The sequence below is a fragment of the Emys orbicularis genome, chromosome 4, assembly GCF_028017835.1.
Source record: "Emys orbicularis isolate rEmyOrb1 chromosome 4, rEmyOrb1.hap1, whole genome shotgun sequence".
In the NCBI taxonomy this organism is placed as follows: domain Eukaryota; kingdom Metazoa; phylum Chordata; order Testudines; family Emydidae; genus Emys; species Emys orbicularis.
In genome coordinates, this window is record NC_088686.1 from 155,400,492 (window position 1) to 155,418,946 (window position 18,455).

The 18,455-nt window shown below is 51.9% G+C and overlaps 1 protein-coding gene and 1 long non-coding RNA gene across 2 annotated transcripts; both read left to right on the forward strand.

Moving 5' to 3' along the window:
- The first annotated feature begins 7,098 nt into the window (after positions 1-7,098).
- LOC135877379 (uncharacterized) lies at positions 7,099-8,743 on the forward strand. The gene is made up of 2 exons (XR_010561358.1): positions 7,099-7,332; positions 7,662-8,743. It is a non-coding gene; the product is annotated as an uncharacterized LOC135877379 (long non-coding RNA).
- Positions 8,744-13,230: 4,487 nt separating this feature from the next.
- LOC135877375 (cytochrome c oxidase subunit 6A, mitochondrial-like) lies at positions 13,231-18,165 on the forward strand. Its single transcript, XM_065402811.1, has 3 exons — positions 13,231-13,330; positions 15,055-15,197; positions 18,070-18,165. Exons 1-3 carry the CDS (start codon positions 13,231-13,233, stop codon positions 18,163-18,165), a joined length of 339 nt encoding a protein of 112 aa, XP_065258883.1.
- The last annotated feature ends 290 nt before the right edge of the window (positions 18,166-18,455 follow it).

Consider the following 18,455-nt stretch of genomic DNA (forward strand, 5'->3'; position numbering starts at 1 on the left):
GAGGGATTTTATGCTACCCTTAGCTGTATGTTTATGACAGGGGCTAAGATGCCACCCCTTGCCCCTGCTCTTGGGGCACTGAAGACCCCGCTAGTGGCCCAGGAAGGTGGTAAAGGAGGGAAGGGGTCTGGGTTTGCTCCTCACTCTGAGCCCCAGCCCCTCTCAACCCCTGCAGGTTCTTACCCTCTTATCCCTTGGGTGGGGTACCTTCAGTCCTTAGATGCTGGGGCAGGGTCCCTTACTTCAGTTCTCTGGACTTTCAAATCTCACAGCACACCTCCAAGTTCCAGTTCTCTCTCTTTCTCCCTGACTGCCTGAACTGGGGGGTGGGGGTGTGTGTTATTAGGTTCCTGACAGGGCCTTAATTGACCACAGGTGCTCCAATTAACCTGTAGCCACCCTCCCTTGTCTACAGGGAACCACACCTTAATTAGCCTAGGGCTTATATATTTCCCCTCTCCCACTGCTCCCTGGCCCTCCTGTATCACAACATGCAGAGAGATTGGATTTAGACAATAATTCATGCCACACAGGGATTTTAAGTGCAGATCTAGTAAAATATTAAAGGAACTCTCATTATTTGAAAATTAGAAATGATTCTGCACCACTGTAGTCTACAGTCAAAAGGACTAACAGGATATATTCCCACAGCCATAGTGCTGGCAAAGTCTTTTAAGGGCAAAAGCAAAAGATAGTGGGGTGATGCTTTGCTTGTGCAGAGAGCACGAATCTACACATATCAATGAACAATCAAATATACAGTCAATTTTGAGGGATAGTTTTCAAACAATTTTAGAGCTTCTAGGGGCATATGGATTTTGTTTATAGCCAATATTAAGTTGCCACTAACTCTTACAGTGTAATGATCTGTACGCTACATCCAATTTGTTTAGCTCCCCATTCAGCAAAGGACTTAAGCACGTGCTTAACTTTAGGCACATGTTTAGGTCTCACTGACTTCAGTGAAACCCAAGCATGTGCTGCTTTACTGAATAGGGATGGACTTAAGCACATGCTTATATGTTTTCCTGAATCAGGGCCTTAATTTTTAAAATGGTATCTTCCTCTTATTTACAAAAAACTTTAATTCTTTGTGTCTTTGTTTTTAAGACATCATATATCTTATACTGCTCAAATATATATCAGATACAGTATACTAAATGTGTGTTTCAGCACAACATTGTTGTCATTTAGTATCCTTAACTTTTTAAAATCAGTTTTGTTTTTAGTAATATAGTAGTGTCACATAAAACTATTTTTCTCTCTCTTTTTAGAGACACAAATTGTGCCATTTTCCAAGGAAAAAAATAAACTTGATAGAAAGTGATTATATAATTTTCTTGTAGACTTAACAGGTTTTTAGAGAAATGTGTGAATCTCAGATGGTTTAGAAATTCAGTTTTCTTCAAATAAGCATAAAAAATCCAGCTGATTCTCCAAAGGCTGTTTGAATTATTTAAACATTTTGAGTCTGCAAAACTGGACTGGAAACATTACAATTCTGGCATTTCCTACCTTTGCAGTGCTTGACTTTGGAACCTTACTAAAGTTCTTTTAACATATTCGTTATGTGCAATTTTCTGGTTGTCAAAAAAGCAAACTGCAAAAACCGAATTCCATCCGGTGGCATCATATTGACACTCACATGGTTCAACAACAGAGTTGGAACCTCTAGGCCCCCTGCCACTTGAGCTAATGGTGTTACTGACGGACAGCAGTAGAGGCGGTCATTCTCTGTATGGACCAGCACTACAGGGGAATTCGACAGATTGCCTGTGGGCTTCACAGATGTTTGCTGACAGCATAAGAATGGCCATACTGGGGCAGACCACAGGTCCATCTAGCCCAGTGCCCTGTCTTCCGACAGTGGCCAATGCCAGGCGCCCCAGAGGGAATGAACAGAACAGGTAATCATCAAGGGATTCATCCCTGTCACCCATTCCCAGTGTCTAGCAAACAGCAGAGGAATGGGGAGTCTTAGGAGCCTTGGGTTCCCTTCCACGTCCTGGAGGAGAGTGTTCTCTAGTGCAGAGGTTCTCAACCTTTCCAAACGACTGTACCCCTTTCAGGAGTCTGATTGGTCTTGCGTACCCCCAAATTTCACCTCACTCGAAAACTGCTGGCTTACAAAATCAGACACAAAAATACAGAAGTGTCACAGCCACACTATTATTGACAAATTGCTACTTTCTCATTTTTACCATATAATTATAAAATAAATCAACAGGAATATAACGATTGTACTCACACTGCCGTGTGTAGCATATAGAGCAGTGTAAACAAGTCATTGCCTGTATGAAATTTTAGCCTGCACTGACTGTGCTAGTGCTTTTTATGTAGCCTGTTGGAAAACCAGGCAAATCTCTAGATGAGTGGATGTACCCCCTGGAAGACCTCTGAGGACCCCCAGGGCTACACGTGCCCCTTGTTGAGAACCCACTGCTCTACTGAACAGAGACTCTTCGATCCATACCCCCGAAGCCTGACCCATTCTGCCCTCTTCCAGTCCTCGTCTCCACTACACCAGTGGCTCCTCGTCCCCTCGCAGTCTCCTCATTTCGCCAGCTCCAGTTTCTACTCCTGAGGTTTCTGATCCCAGTCTCAATCCTCCAGATCCCTCACCCCAGTCCCAGTCTCCCCACCTTGCCATGCCCCATCCCCACTCCCACTCCCCAGCTCCTTGTCCCAGTCTTAGCCCAGCCATTTCCAGTTCTTCCCCCATTTCCCAGCTCCTTGTCAGATCTGCCTCCCCTCCCCGTAGGGTCACCAGATGTCTATGTTCCCTGTAAGCTGTGCAGCCACGCAGCAGGCTCTCAAGGGCCATGCACAGGTGGGGAGAGGCGCCCCTCCTCTGGCCCAGCCCCACCAGAGCTGCCAGGGAGAGGCACCCCTCCCTCAGCCCAGCCAAGCCCCACCAGAGCTGTGGGGGAGAGGAGCCCCTCCCCAGGCCCACCCCAGTCCAGGCCCAGGTCAGACCCACCTGTGAGGATGCCTGCTCTCAGAGGCGTGAGCACTGACTAGCAGTCTGTGTGGAGTCCCCACAGGTGGACAGTCTGTGGTCCCATCATCTCGCTGGGCTAGCGTGCACACATAGAGGCATAACTCCAACACTGCTGACTGATGCCAGCTGTGTTTGTAGGTGCAGACTCCATGGGTGCTCTGGGGCTCAAGCACCCCCCCCCAAATACCCACAAGTCACCAGTATGTGGCAGGAGCATGTACATGGTGCACGGTGAAACCGGAAGGCAGAAAGCACCCACCGGCAAAAATAAAAGTCAGCGCCTGTGCCAATCTTCATTTCCCAAATACTGGAAAAACAGAAGAGGTGTGTGAAGGTCTGGTTGTTTCAGTACCACGGATGTGTAGGGATGTGTACAACCCAAAGTTTGCCATGTTTGCATGGTGTTTACCTCACATCCTCACTACAGCAAACCTGCCAACATTAACAGAGCAAAATCCAGTCTGCATGAAATGCACGTACTGATCTGTGCTGGGGTGCGACACAGGGAGAGCAAGAGCCGCGCAAAGTGGGCAGGAGGGTTGGAGGTACAAAAGCTGAATGGATTGAGGGGGAAATGGGCCAAGATGGGGAAAGTGATTAAGTGTGGAAGGGGGAGGCCAGAACTGACTGCACTAAGAGCTGAAAATAGACTGATTGTGACCAAAGGGCTTGGGTCCTCTATCCCTTCTGCACCTGTTTCCCTGCTCACCCCCCCTCTACATCTGTCCTTGTCCTCTTAGCCATCTATGCCCCAACTACTGCCTCTCTCTACCTCCTGTTATTGCCAGCTCCCTCCGGCCTCTCTTCCCACCCCCTTGTCTCTGTCCCACAAATCCATTTTACTTTTTACACCTACAACATTTCACCCTGTCCCTCCAACCAAATCCCCAGCATTCATCTCTCTCCTCCTGCCACTTTTCACAGAGCACCTAGCTCATCACCCTGCTCAGGTCCCTTGCACACAACACGCTCGATAATACAACCCAAAACGTATCCGTTCCCTCCGCGCAAGACAGGAAATGGGGAGGCACTTCTGAAACGTTGAGACACGGTTGCGAGAGGACACACTAGCTCCCTGTTCAGGTTTATGCTGAGCTGCTATACCAGCCAGATGGACATGAGAGACAGATCTAGACTTTTAAATGCATCAAATTGTCCAATATGGATACACCTGATGAGGAATCAGGCTTTAGGCCCTTTTCTTTGGCCTGAACAGAGAATCTCTTCCATTTCTGGATACAGACTTTTAAAGTGGATGGTTTTTTCTAGATAATAAGAGAAATGCCTGGGCTTGAGAAGACCAGGTTAGGTCAATGGACATGAGCATTTTATAATTCATGCTGCTAGCTGTGGAGATTCCAGAGGAATGGAGAACCAGACTTTTCCCCCTTTGGGGAAAAGGCCTGAGACAGAAACAGACACCTGAGAAAAACTGATACAACTCCAGAAGATCAATGACCTATGCACTGAGAGAGACAGCACCACAATTAGACCCTGTTTTATTGCACCCCAGAACAGCCCCCTGCTTGCCAAACTTGTTGGCTGGGCTCACTAGGGACCCAAGGTAGAAACATCAGAGCAAATGGCCCCTGAATTGTCCTTTAAGTGTTGGTAGCGGGGTGACTATCTGAAGCCATTGTTCTTTGACTTGCAGACACCCTTTTCCTGGATTAACCCCTTTTATTCATGCAGTAACACACCCCTTCACAATAATCAGACAAATGTAGGTAAGCCAGGATATGAATGAGCTCTTCTCCCGAGGAACTGGCGAAAAGATCTCAGGAGCAGAGCATATTTGTATAGATGCACCTACTCTGCCTAGGCAGTCAGCAGACAGACTTGCTTTGCTACAGTGAGGGGGGCCAATGGGAAATGGAAGGTGGTTGATTACAGCAGGGAAACCACAGGTGGGCGAATATCTGGTTTTTGATTGAGAGAAATGCAGTTTATCTGGTGTGATTAGTGGAGGAATTCAAATGGTACAAAGGCAAGCATGAGGTATGAGTACTATAGGGCACATTTGGGTTTTAAATGCTCCATACAATTCCCTGGGCATTCTCAAGGAAACATTACTGTGGTTACTTTGCAAACATGAACCCTGCATAGCCCTGATGAATCCACAGAAAACCCCCTGAGCTTCCCAGGAAGCATAACCTTGGGCTGGATAATTGCATTTGTGGGCCTCCGCCCTTGGGGCTGTGTCTAATACATGCAGGGGAACTCCAGGCTTCGGCCTGTCTCTTTACAGGCGTGTCCAAAATTAATGTTTGTTCATGGTCTCACTGTTCTGATAAACAACTCTAATTCCTGGAAACGCTGCCCCACCCAGCAAGGAAAATGAAACTTAAAACTTACTTTCATTTTTCTCTTTTTTTATTCGTAGATTAGATCTCCCTCTCCACGTTTCACCAACTAGAGCTGCATCAAGAAGAAAACAACTGGCTGTGATCAAGCACTGTTGCCTGTAGCCACGTTGCAATTTGTTTTTAAAAAATGACCTTTTATTCCCTAGGCCACTTTAGCAAAATCATGTAGTCCTTAGGCAAAACTCCTTGGAAGCCAATAAGTTATTTTTGCCTGAATGAGGATGGTAGGATTTGTCCCTGAGTGAGAAAGACTTGGTAGGAACATCAGTTACATTAGAAGAACAGGAGTACTTGTGGCACCTTAGAGACTAACAAATTTATTTGAGCATAAGCTTTTGTGGGCTACAGCCCACTTCATCGGATGCATAGAATGGAACATATAGTGAGGAGATATATATACACATACAGAGAACATGAAAAGGTGGGAGTTGCCCTATCCACTCTAAGAGGCTAATTAATTAAGATGAGCTATTATCAGCAGGAGAAAAAACAAACATTTTTTTTACATTACATTACATTACAGTTACATTAGAAAACTGATTGTCTTACTTTCATTTGCAGGGGCTTAGGGCACCTGTTTCTAAAGATTGCTGGGGCAGCTGGGACAGCAGAGGAGGGAAAGAAACCTGAGGCTCAGGCCTTGTCTACACTGCACAGTTCTGTTGGGCAAAAGGCAGCTTTTGCCGACAAAATGGTGGAGGTGGACACATTGCAAAGCTACTTTTGGCAGCAAAACTCTGCTGTTTTCTGACAAAATAAAACTACCTCGAGGAGAGGCATAGAGCTTTTTGCGGCAAAGTTAAAGCAACAAAGCATCAGTGTAGACACTGTCATTTGTTATATCGCCAGAACTGACCTCCCTCCGTATCCCACAATACCCACCGTAATGGCTCTGCTCAGTGTTTTGAACTCAGCTGCCCTGCAGGCATGCGCCCCTCCCCTTTCAGAGCTCCAGGAACATGGGCAGCGGGTATCGTTATGTAGGTAGCGATAGGCTGTGCCTTCCCAAACAGCCTAGCGTGGCCCTGCCCACACTCTGCTCCCAGGCCCGGCCCCCTCCTGCGGTTCCCAGAGCGCTCTGCCTTGGCAAGCCCAGGCTGGCTGGCCTGCCTCCCGCACCAAGCCCAGAGCACCGAGGCTGGGGCCTTGCCCCCTGGCCGCCTGGCACTGGGGTTGGGGGCTGTGGTGGGGGTGCTCTGAGCTCCTGCAGGGGAGGGGGGGCAGAAGGGGGGGCATATGGGATGGGGCCTTGGGCACAAGGGGAGGCGCTGGGGGCTAGCCTCCCACAACGGCCAGGTCACCAGCTGCCCATGAGCACTTGTCTATATTCCGCTGTCCTGCAAAACAGTGTTAAGAACTGAGAGGGGTTTTTGATAACACTGCTTTGTCTTTTTGTGGAAAAAGTCTGAAGAGCTTAAGACCATTTGGCTCAGCAGAGTCCTTACTTTTGCAAAACAAGGTCATGCTGTCTTGTTCATACCAACTCAACCCAAACCCATGCGCACACCAACTTCAGCTAACAGCTAAAATCATATTGAATCCTTTCACCAGTGTTAAATCTGTATCTACAGTGTCACCCAGCTCTTCTCCCCCCCCCCCCCCCGACCCAGACCCAGACCCAGACCCTAGAGAGCTGCTCCAGCATCCACCCCAATGGCTGCTCTGGAAGACATTTCTTAATGGCTGTTTTTACGGCTCAGTAATGCAGACGCTGTTTCTTTAAAAATGTATCACAAACAGTGAAAGTGAAAGCTTCAGAGACTTGGTGAGGAGAAGCAAACACCCTGGCTCAGTTGCCATCTGACTGAAGAGCGGTGAGGATGTCTATCCTGTTCCAGGTGTTTGTAGAAGGGGTGGAGGGCAGAAAAAGCATCATAGATGTGGCAAATGAAGAGCAGGAATTCAACAATATGACCACTGACAAATTCATGGAGATGGTGGCAGCCAAACTCCTGAAGAGGCCAGGTAAGGAGTAAGGAAATAAACGTACTTTAAAACTGAGCAGTTATTGTTTGAGAGAGCTCACTGTCTGAGACGTATTTTGCATTTGGATAATTATACACCACCCAGCAGAACAACATTTTGGCAAAGCCAGTTTACGTTATTGTAAGAGACTTGTGATTTGTTTAAAATGAATTAGTTAGTTCATCTACAGACAAGTCAAGCAGCTAGCAATCATTTTCTTGTATGTTTAGTTATTTAGCTTTTCGATCCAACGGTCCAAATATGAAATGGCAGAAAAGTAATTGTTTAGAGATCCACTGTACTAACTCTCCCTTTTTTTTTATCACCAGGTTACCAACAATTTAGTTTGCTGTACGCTAACCAACAAGTGGAAAGAGGGAAGAAATTCTCAGATTATTTTATCAGAAACAAGTCTATCTTCGTCATGGTTATACAGCTGCCTGGAGGAGGGGGTAACATGTTGACTTAATGAAGGACTCCGTTTTCACATAAGAAATGATGTGCATTGGGGCCTACCCTGGATTTGGTTATCATTTGCCTGGAAAGAAACCAGAGAGGGGAGTGGTGATGAGCCTCAAGGGTTACTGTCACACCCAGGTTTCAAAGTAGCAGCCATGTTAGTCTGTATCTGAAGAAGTGGGCTGTAGCCCACGAAAGCTTATGCTGAAATAAATGTGTTAGTCTCTAAGGTGCCACAAGTACTCCTGTTCTTTTTGTCACACCCAGAGCTCAGCACACCAGAGGGGACACCCGGACATCACTGCCAGTCCACCAAGCCACCAGGTTGATAAACACGAGGATCCGGCTGTTTTCCTTTCCCTTGTGTGTTCCTTTCCATCCCCTCTATCTTCCGCCTGTCCTATCTCTCTCTCTCTCTGTGTCTTTGAGCTGATCCTGTAACCAACTGCAAGGCATGACACCAGCACAATGGAATAAGAGAGCCACTCAGTGAAGGACTGGTGAAGAAAAGGACCTGCCGAGACCAGCCAGATGATGACCAGGAGCGGGAAAGTGAGTCAGGGTCCAGAACAACAGCTATCCTGACCGACTTGCCAGTCCAGAGAGCATCTGTCCATGACAGACCAGCTGTCTTGTGTCCTGAAAACACCAACAAAAAGCTGTATTTCTCCCACCTTATTATCTGTTCTCTTCCTCCACTTCCCTTTGCATCTGTTTTGTTAAAAGCAGGGAAAGTAACCACAAAACTCACAGCTCTCAACAAAAGAACGAACCATCTTCCCCGCTAAGAAATGAGCCACAATGAGAGACTCTCACCAATATCCTCTCTGAAAAAAGGAACTTCACGTTTTGCTTACGATTGTTTTGCTTAACGCTCACTTTCAAAATACTTTGTCTTGTTTTAAATGCTTTTCTTGGGTATCCTGATCAATAAATTTCCAAGTTGCAGCGTGAGGATTCTATTGTTTGCCAGGAGACAAAGCAGCCCGAGGTTTCTGTACCGCAAACCCTCAACCCTGCGTAACTGTTTAACATTGTCAGGGGACAGTTCTGTGTCTCGCTGGCCTCTTATTGCGCTGAAATTAACAAATTAGCAAGCCTTGGGGTGGGGTTGTTAGGGTCCATGCCCGGACGTGACCTCTTTTCCGCTCGCCCTCCCGGGCAGGGCCATCCTTAGGATTTATGGGGCCCTATGCAGTATTCTTAAACTGGTGCCCCTCTGCCCGAGGCAGCCGGGGCTTGCGTGTGTGTTTTAGATAAGGGTGGTCTTTTGAAGGATTTATTTAAAAAACTAGATATCTGAAGATCCAAGCATTTAAGTCTAAAGATGAATATTCCAATTGTGCATCTAAAAATCGATGCAAGGATTTTTTAGAGATATGATTTTATCGTCTTCAGCAACACACTAATGAAATATTTTTAAAGCAAATTTTAAACTAAGGTCCTGTAGACTAACATGTTCTGAGTAAACACTTGATCTTAACTCAGAAGAGCTGAGTAATGCAAAACAGTAATGCACAGCTGTTTTTATCAGGTTTCAGAGGGGTAGCCCTGTTAGTCTGTATCAGCAAAAAGAACGAGGAGTACTTGTGGCACCTTAGAGACTAACAAATTTATTTGAGCATAATCAAATAAATGTGTTAGTCTCTAAGGTGCCACAAGTACTCCACGTTCTTTTGTTTTGTTTTGTTTTTATCACTAAATTCAGAAACTGACAATATATACCCAGGGCCGGTGCAACCACTAGGCGAACTAGGCAGCCGCCTAGGGCGCCTAAAAGCCCGGTCAGGCGAGGAGGTGGAGTGGAGGTGAGCTGGGGCGAGGGCAGGGCCGGCTCCAGGTTTTCTGCCACCCCAAGCGGCAAAAAAAAAAAAGCGCCGTGTCAGCGCAATCGCGCTGCCCCACTCTTCGGCGGCAATTCGGCGGCAGGTCCTTCGCTCCGAGAGGGACTTGACGCCGAATTGCCGCCGAAGATCCCAGACATGCCGCCCCAATAGCGGCCGGAGTGCCGCCCCTTGGTACTGGCCGCCCCAAGCACCTGCTTCTTTAGCTGGTGCCTGGAGCCGGCCCTGGGTGGGGGGGCGCGGGGAGGGCCGCCCACAGTAACGGGGGTGGGGCACACAGGGGAACCGCTCCCCGCCCCAGATCACCTCCACTCCGCGTCCTCCGTTGAGCACACAGCCCCCGCTCTAATTCTCCTCCAATCGGCGCCGCAAGCCTGGGAGGGGAGGAGAATTAGAGCGGCGCCAGCGTGCTCAGCGGAGGAGGTGGAGCGGAGGTGAGCTGGGGCGGGCTCCCTGGGTGGGGTTAGCTGCAGAGGCGGGGTAGCTGCTGCGGGGGCTCCTGGGTGGGGGGGCGGCAGGCTCCCCGGGTGGCGGGCGGGGTTAGCTGCCACAGAGGGGGCTCCTCTGGTGGGGGGGCGGGGGGCAGGGTTACCTGGGGCGTGGGGGTGGCGCAAGGGCCCCGTATATACCTGGGGGTTGGCAAATGCTTGTTAAATGCTTTCATTACCTCTTGAATGTCTCTTTAACAGTTTCAATGTTGTGCCAATAGGTCTGGCAGGCTGGAGGCTTTTCACTTTTAAGTTACTAGATCCCCTGCAGAGGAAGACTCAGGGGGCTGCAGCAGCCAGCTGTGGTGGGAGCCTGCAGGAAGGGTCAGAACAGGGATCAGAAGAGCTGGGAGGTTGGACACTAAGACCCTGGGGTGCCCCCAATTTCCGGGTGCCCTACGCAGCCGCGCTGCTTGGGGGGGGATTTTGAAATAAGAGTCAAAGTCCGGGGTTCTGCAGTCCAGACCTAGCAGCGACTGGTCCCTCCCCTGCATCCACAGCTGATTGGTCCATGCCCTGGCTCCTGGCCCTGGAGTGCAGAAGGGTCCCGCAGGGAGGCGCTGACTGAGGGCTGGCTCCTGGGCTTGTGCCGGCTGCAGTGACAAGGGGATCAGAGCCTGAGCTGCGGCTGGTACCAGAGAGACAAATACCCCACACCACAGCCGGCTCTGGAGCGGCAGGGTGGGGGTCTGTGCATCTGAGCCTCTTCTCCTCCCCAGCCCAGTTAGCTTCAGGGCAGCATGGGATCTTCCTGTGTCAGCCTCCTGCACCCGGGGCGCGGAGGCTGCTGGGGACGCTGGCAGCACCTGGTGCCCAAGGGGCTGGATCTGCAGGGTGCCCCCAGCCCCTGCAGGGAATACGTATTGGAGCCTGAGCCATAGCTGGGAATGGAGAGGCACCCTCCAGCAGGCTGCAGGGCAGCTGAGCCCAGTGGGGACCCCCAACCAAGCCAGTATGGGGGGGAGATTGTGCAGGTGGGTCCAGCAAGGACCCCCCCCCCAACCCACCCGGCGTACCCCCCCTTTCCTCCTTACACTGCCCTTACATGAAGCGGCAAGCTCTATACACAGGGATGCAGCCACCTCTGGGGTGGGGCGCGGGGGCTGTTTACATATGGATCCCTCACCCAGCACTGAGATGCAGCCACCTCTTGGGCAGGGCAAGCTGGTGTCGAACGGCAGCACCCCACCAGAGCTCAGGACAGAAAGGGAAGGAGTTTTTTGTATCCATTTGCAGTGGGGGATGTTGAAGGCAGAATGGGGTCACGGGAGCTGGGATTTGGCCCTTTCTTTAGGCTGCTGCAGGCGCTCTGGGGACCATGTCAGACCCAGAGGCTGCTGGGTACCGGAGCGGCTACTCCCCTGAAAGCCTGGACAGTTGGATGCTGCGAGACAAGGGGCACAAATTGTTCAAAGTTGCACAACTATTTTGTTTTAAACGCATCTAGTAACACGATGTGGGTTTTCTAAAAAAGTTTGTTAACACAATTGTGTGGCTTATTGTTCAGTTTTACACAAACCTCTGTTTTCCCTGTTTGAACCCCACCTTTTGCTCCCAGCGTTTGTTGCAAAGTGCGGTTTGAGTGAAATGGTTGGGTTTCACCGATCCTGAAGCATTTCTTTGAGTGCCGGCCGCTAGGGATTTCCATCATGACAAGTGCTGACATTAAAATGAGAACGAAACGTGTGCATTGTCTATTGACAGTGTTCTTCATTTTGATTATTACATCCATCTAAACTGTGGTTTTCCTCAAGGGGTATGAATAGCGGGCTCCAGTGCCTATCACCACTGCACAGGTAGGCCGCAGGGAAATGTTTGAGAACCCCTGGGTTAGCGCAATGCAGGCCAGGTATCAGGACTCCTGGGTTCCTTTCCCAACCCTAGGACAGCCAACCCTCTATTACCATTAATCTTCATTCAGTCTATCCTCAGTATAGCCCCTGTTCCCAGCTGGCTTGCGTGTGTTCTTTCCGTGTGCTGTTCCCAGCTCCAGGCCGATAGCTGGTACAGCAGACCTGGATAGTACAACCAGCATAGTTAAGTTGCTGAAGATGGGAAGGTTGTTGCCATAGTAACGCTGTTTCGGTTGCTCAGAGCTTCTGGCCTTGGAGCAGCAGATCAGGCAGCCTGCTCATGCTGCAGACCTCGATGATCCTTATAAAGAAAGCCCACACGCACGGTTCGGTGACAAAGGCAGTCGGCCAGGTTGCTTGTCCCCTAGGCACAATCCCAGTGTCCGTGGTCACAGGTACACTGGCGCATGAGTGCCTAGGAGCAGCGGAAGTTTTTGCTGTTGCCTAGCCCACGCAAAGGGATTAGAAAATACCCTGACATTTATACACTGAGACAAACAACTGGAATACACAACTCACACCCCACCATACATATTGACATCTGTTTGTTACCTCCCCTTGTTCCTGATACAGGGCACTCCATTTATAAGAATCAACCGGATCTAGTGATCAAAATCACTGGGACAACATCACTCCTAGTACTCTGTTTGTAAGAATCAACCGCTTATAAGAATCAAATCATGCGGGACAGATGTGATTCTTATACAAGGTGTGCACGGTATCCCTAGCGATTATTCCGTCAAGCCGTCTTAGCTTGTAGGAGATTGGGGTGTATCTGTTCTAGCCTGGAAATATATTTATGTAAATAGCTAATACCTAAAACACTAACAACAACTCTACCAAATTCCTGTACTAAATAATAAACTTATAAGCCTCTACTTTAATACATGGTTCAGGCCTCAGATATTGCCCAGTGCTCCAGGATCTCTCTCTCTCTCCACTACAGCCCCTAGGAATCCAAGAGGGCTGCTGGGCACCATGCCAGGCTCAGAGAGACCTTGTCCCGGGCACGTGATGGGAGAAGAGTATTTTGGACGGAGACCCAGCTGGGCAGGTTTATCCTGCTGGCCTCTGCCTCATTGGCCATGCTGGGTCAGATGAGCCCTGGGGACGGGGGGGGGCAGGGGCGGGAGAACTGTGGGAAGCCCCTGACCAGCCACCAGAGGAGAGCAGAAGGTGAAGGGAAGGAGGTCACTGCTGAGTGTTCGTTTTAGACTTTGCTGGCTGGTTTTCCCTCCCCTGCTTCCTCCCAACATGAGCCTGTGGCAGAGATTGACCCCGCTGGTGTCCAAGGGGCGAAGTTTAGCCACGGCGTCGGCCAGCGCCGGGGGTCACCACGGGGACGGGACAGGAGGTGAGAGATGAGTGGGATAAGGGGCATTTCCTTTCTTGGTGCTCATTCTGATCCAGCCACAGGGGACTGGCTGGGAATGGGGGGGGATGAGACATGGCGCCTTTCCCCAATAGGAGCTGCTGGCTCTGATCCTGTCCAAGCTATTGAGTCCAGCTGACACTCATTCAGTGGCCTTGTGAAATGAGTTTGTCGGGTCTCAGCCCCAGCACCCACATATCAGCCCCCCGCCCACACCAGCATTAACGAGCCCCCTGGCTGGCAGCCACCACAGAGAGGCTGAGGGCTGGATAGTCCAGGGAACCAGCGCTCCCCTCTCCCCGGGGGACGGGGTGGTGCGTGGAGAGGGGCTGTATGTGTCAGGGGATGCAAGGAGGGGGAACCTCGCCCCAGGGCTGCCCTGCTCTGGGAGTGGGAGATCATTAGTCCCTGGTTGATGCTGATCTGGTCACAGAAACAGCCAGGGCAAAAGGGTTTAGTGGGGTCAAGCAGTGGAGGGCATCTGCCAAGTTCTGCGTAGGAGTATAACTGCAAACCAGCCTCCCTCTAGCCTCCCCCCCCCCCCCGTAATCCCTGTGCAGCCAAATTCAGCAGGGTCCCCCCAGCCCAGCCAGCTTCAGGGCCACATGGGCCAGGCAGGAATGTCCCATAAGTGTCTCCCCACGGTCAAGCGTTGGGTGCCTTAGGAGCGGGCTCCAAACCCGTCTCTCGGCACCAGCAGGACACCCTGACTCACCGAGATGAACCGGGCCCCCACTAACTGGGCTGGGAGGTGGCTGAGGAGCGTTATTTATTCCCCTGACAGGTGGGCTGTGCCCTGGCTGGCGCTGCTGTTGGAATGGGCCTTGGAGCGATGCCAGAGTGTCAGGCCTGGGCTATATTTACCCACCAGGAGGAGGGGGAGGCTGCAGACAGAGCGACTTTGAAATTGACCTCTGCTGCTTCCGTTTGGGAACGGCGAGGGGGCGCTGTGCTACGGGGGACCATGGCAGGGTCTCAGTAGGGGGCGCTCTCCCCTCTGTCAATGCCAGCCCCAATGCAGTGCGAGGGGGTGCAGTGCTATGGGGGGGACAGGGGGACTCAGTAGGGGGCGCTCTCCCCTCTGTCAATGCCAGCCCCAATGCAGCACGAGGGGGTGCTGTGCTATGGGGGGGACGGGGGACTCAGTAGGGGGCGCTCTCCCCTCTGTCAGTGCTGGCCCCAATGCAACGCGAGGGGACGCTTACTGGGGGGGGGGGGAGGAGATGGGGAAGCTCAGTAGGGAGCACTCTCCCCTCTGTCAGTGCTGGCCCCAGTGTATCACTAAGGGGCGCTGTGCTTCAGGGAGCAGGACGGGAGGTTCAGAAGGGGATGCTTTCCCTGGGCAGTCAGTGATGTCCTCAGTGCAGCACTAGGGGGCGCTGCGCTAGGGGGGGGGCTCAGAATGGGACATTCTCCCCTCGGTCAGTGCTGACCCCAGTGTAGCACTAGGGGGCACTGTGCTGCAGGGAGCGTAGAGTGACCAGATAACAAGTGTAAAAAATTGGGACGGGGGTGGGGGTAATAGGATCCTATATAAAAAACCCCCGCCAAAATAAGGACTGTCCCTATAAAATCGGAACATCTGGTCACCCTAAGGGAGTGGGATGGGAGCTCAGTAGGGGACTCTCTCCCCGGGCAGTCAGTGCTGACCCCAGTGCCCCAGGGCTGTGTAGGGGTCATGCACTGTGCAGTGACTGTCTCTGCAGCCAGAACATGGAAGATCCTGTCATTTGTGGTGGCGCTGCCTGGCGTGGCTATCTGCATGCTGAACGCCTGGCTGCAGATGGAGAATCACCCCCACGAGCCTGAGGAGTTCGTGCCCTACCACCACCTGCGTATTCGCACCAAGGTACAAGGAATTGGGTTACACAGGCCCATGGGGCGGATCCAGGGCAGGACATTGGGGGCGGGATACTGGGCTAGATGGGCCCATGAGGCTGATCTGGGCTGTCAGGGAGAGGGCAGGATACTGGGCAGGATAGATGTGCCTGAGGCTCTGAGCTGGACTGTCAGAAGGGTTGCCAACCCTCCCGGTTTGGCTGGGAGTCTCCCGGAATCCGGCTCTATCTCCTGGAGGCTACTCAAGCCAAACGGGGAGATTTTAGGCTGCTAAAAGTCTGGTGGCACAGGGGACTGAGGCAGGCTCCCTGCCTGCCCTGGCCCCGTGCCGCTTCCGGAAGCAGCTGGCACATCCCTGCGGCCTCTGGGGGGGAGCAGGGGGTCTCCGTGTGCTGCCCCCGCCCCGAGCGCCAACTCCACAGCTCCCATTGGCCGGGAACTGCGGCCAATGGGAGCTGTGGGGCAGTGCCTGCAGGCGAGGGCAGCGTGCAGAGACGCCTGCCCCCCGCAGGGGCCATAGGGGTGTGCCAGCTGCTTCCAGGAGCAGCATGGAGCCAGGGCAGGCAAAAAACCTGCCTTAGCCCCACTGCGCCGCCAACCGGGCACCAACCAAGGTAAGCGCTGCCCAGCCAGAGCCCACACCCCTCACCTCTTCTCGCACCCCAACCCCCTGCCCCAGCGCTGAACCCCCTCCTGCACCCGAGTTCTGTCCATAGGCATGTCCCTGCATGCCTTGCTGAGTTATAAGGTGTATCTGCCTTCTCTCAATGGGTCAGTTGTATAGCTGATGGTCCTTAATGGGCTATCAAGCAGGCTAGGCAGTGCTGATGGCAAACTGTCTGGGGTGTCACCCAAAAGCATAGCACAAGTTTGAAATACAGACATACTGTAACTCCTCACTTAACGTTGTAGTTATGTTACTGAAAAATGCTACTTTAAGCGAAACGATGTTAAGCTAATCCAATTTCCCCATAAGAATTAATGTAAATAGGAGGGGTTAGGTTCCAGGGACATTTTTTTCGCCAGACAAAAGACTATATCTATATCTCTCTATATATATACACACACACAGTATAAGTTTTAAACAAACAATGTAATACTGTACACGGCAATTATGATTGTGAAGCTTGGTTGAGGTGGTGAAGTCAGAGGGTGGGATATTTCCCAGGGAATGCCTTACTGCTAAATGATGAACTAGCACTCGGCTGAGCCCTCAAGGGTTAAGACACACTCTACAAGGGAGAGGAGACAGCATGGCAGAGAAAGACAGAGACACACACCCTGCGTGTGAGAGAGAGACGCAAATTGCCCCTTTAAGTACGCTGGCCCCACTCTACGTACATTGCTTTTTTAAGTAGATCAGCAAGTTGAGACAGCAGCTGCTGCCAGCAAACTTCCTCTGTCCTGAGCCCTGTGGTGTCCCCGCCCTGCTCTGTGGAGATGGGGGGGCAGGAGTGGGGGAAGGAGCAGGGGGAGGGGGACACCCTGACAGCCCCCTCCCCCACAGCCAGGATCGGCTTTAGGCACCAGTAAACCAAGCACGTGCTTGGGGTCCACAATTCTAGGGGCTGCATTCCAGTGAGGTATGGGGTTTTTTTCGCTTGGGGCAGCAAAAAACCTAGAGCTGGACCTGCCCCCAGCAAGCAGGAGGCTCCCGGGAGCAGTGCGTGTAGACACAGACCCACCCTGCCCCTGTGCCGCAGGGAGGGGCCGGCAGCCACATAGAGCTAGCAGGCAGGAAGTCACTCAGCTCTGCTGCGCTGCCGGTGGGGGGGGGGCCTGGACCGTTTTAAATCGCCCGGGGAAGGCGCGTGGGGGGGGAGTGCCCTGGGGCAGAAGGCGGGGCCGAGGGAGAGACCCGGCCTCAAACATTGCTAGAGCCGGGCCCGGAATATGACTGGTGCCCAGGCACCACGGGCCCATAGAACTCGCTGCCCATGGATGGGGGGCTGCCGGTCCACCCTGGTTCCAAGCCTCCACCAGCTTGCTCCAACGGGCTGCTCTTTCTGCAAGCAGTGGACAAAGCAGGACGCCGTTAAATGAGGAGTTACTGTACATACGTATCTATAACTTATAGTACAAAGGTGATACAAACATATAAACAAGATTATCATATCTAGCAAATTATAATATTTTTGCAGATACCTTACATGGCATATCTGGCTGTGACCAGTGTCCCAGTGGGGGATAGCTGTGGTCACTCAATTAGGGTGAACTGCAAAGAATGGGGCAGACAATCCCCATAAAGCTGGTGGATATTCCAATACTTATAACGTCACATACAAAAATGATACATGCATACGGATAGCATAATCATAACCAGCAAAACATAACCTTTTCCTAGACACCTCACTCGACAACCTTCGTACGAGATTTGCTGCAAATATATAACAGTGGTTGCAACAATGCTCTATAGGGTCATATTGTAATCAGATAACGTCAGAGCTTGCACCCCGCACCCCCTCCTGCACCCCAACCCCCTGCCCCAGGCTCAGCCCGGAGTCCCCTCCCACACTGTGAATCCCTCGACCCCAGCCCAGAGCCTGCACCCCCTCCTGCACTCCAACCCCCTGCCTCAGCCCGGTGAAAGTGAGTGAGGGTGGGGGAGAGCGAGCGACGGAGGGAGGGGGGATGGAGTGAGCGGGTGGGACCTCAGAGAAGGGACGGGCCAGGGGCCGGGGCAAGGGTGGTTGGGTTTGTGTGATTAGACAGTTGGCAACCCTAGCTGTCAGGTAGGGGGCCGGCTACCAGACCTGTGGGTTTGAGCCATAGCAATGAAAGCTCAGAGGTGCACTGAGTTTTCTGGCCTCAGCGCAGCCAGTCCTGAGAAAGCCAAGGTGCAGAGACACTCCCCTCTCCTGACCCCCTCTTTTTCTTTGCAGGCATTCCCCTGGGCTGATGGGAACCACAGCCTCTTCCACAACCCCCACACCAACCCCCTGCCCACAGGCTATGAAGAAGCAAGGGGTCATCACTGAACCACCCGCCCTCGGGTCCCCCGGCCTAGTGACAATAAACCTGAGTGGATCTGTCTCCCAGGAGATTTATTTACATTCTGGCCCATTCAACAGCTTGGAAAGAGACACAGGGTGGGAACCCCTGGATCCGGGATCCCCTCTGTGCCCCCAGGGCTGGGACATGCATGAGACTCGCTCTCAGTCTGCACTTTGCCACGCTGATTGCTACCCCTGAGATGGGGGCGCCAGGGGCAGGGCTGGGTGAGCGCAGAGCGCTGGGAGGGAAAATGGGTTCATCCTCCGGGGGCGAC

Excerpts from the sequence above, each read along its gene's own strand:
- LOC135877375 (XM_065402811.1), top strand. The coding sequence starts at position 13,231 with ATGAGCCTGTGGCAGAGATTGACCCCGCTGGTGTCCAAGGGGCGAAGT. Across the intron at positions 13,331-15,054 it reads CCACGGGGACGGGACAGGAG|CCAGAACATGGAAGATCCTG; the intron begins GTGAGAGATGAG and ends CTGTCTCTGCAG. Across the intron at positions 15,198-18,069 it reads ACCTGCGTATTCGCACCAAG|GCATTCCCCTGGGCTGATGG; the intron begins GTACAAGGAATT and ends TTTTCTTTGCAG.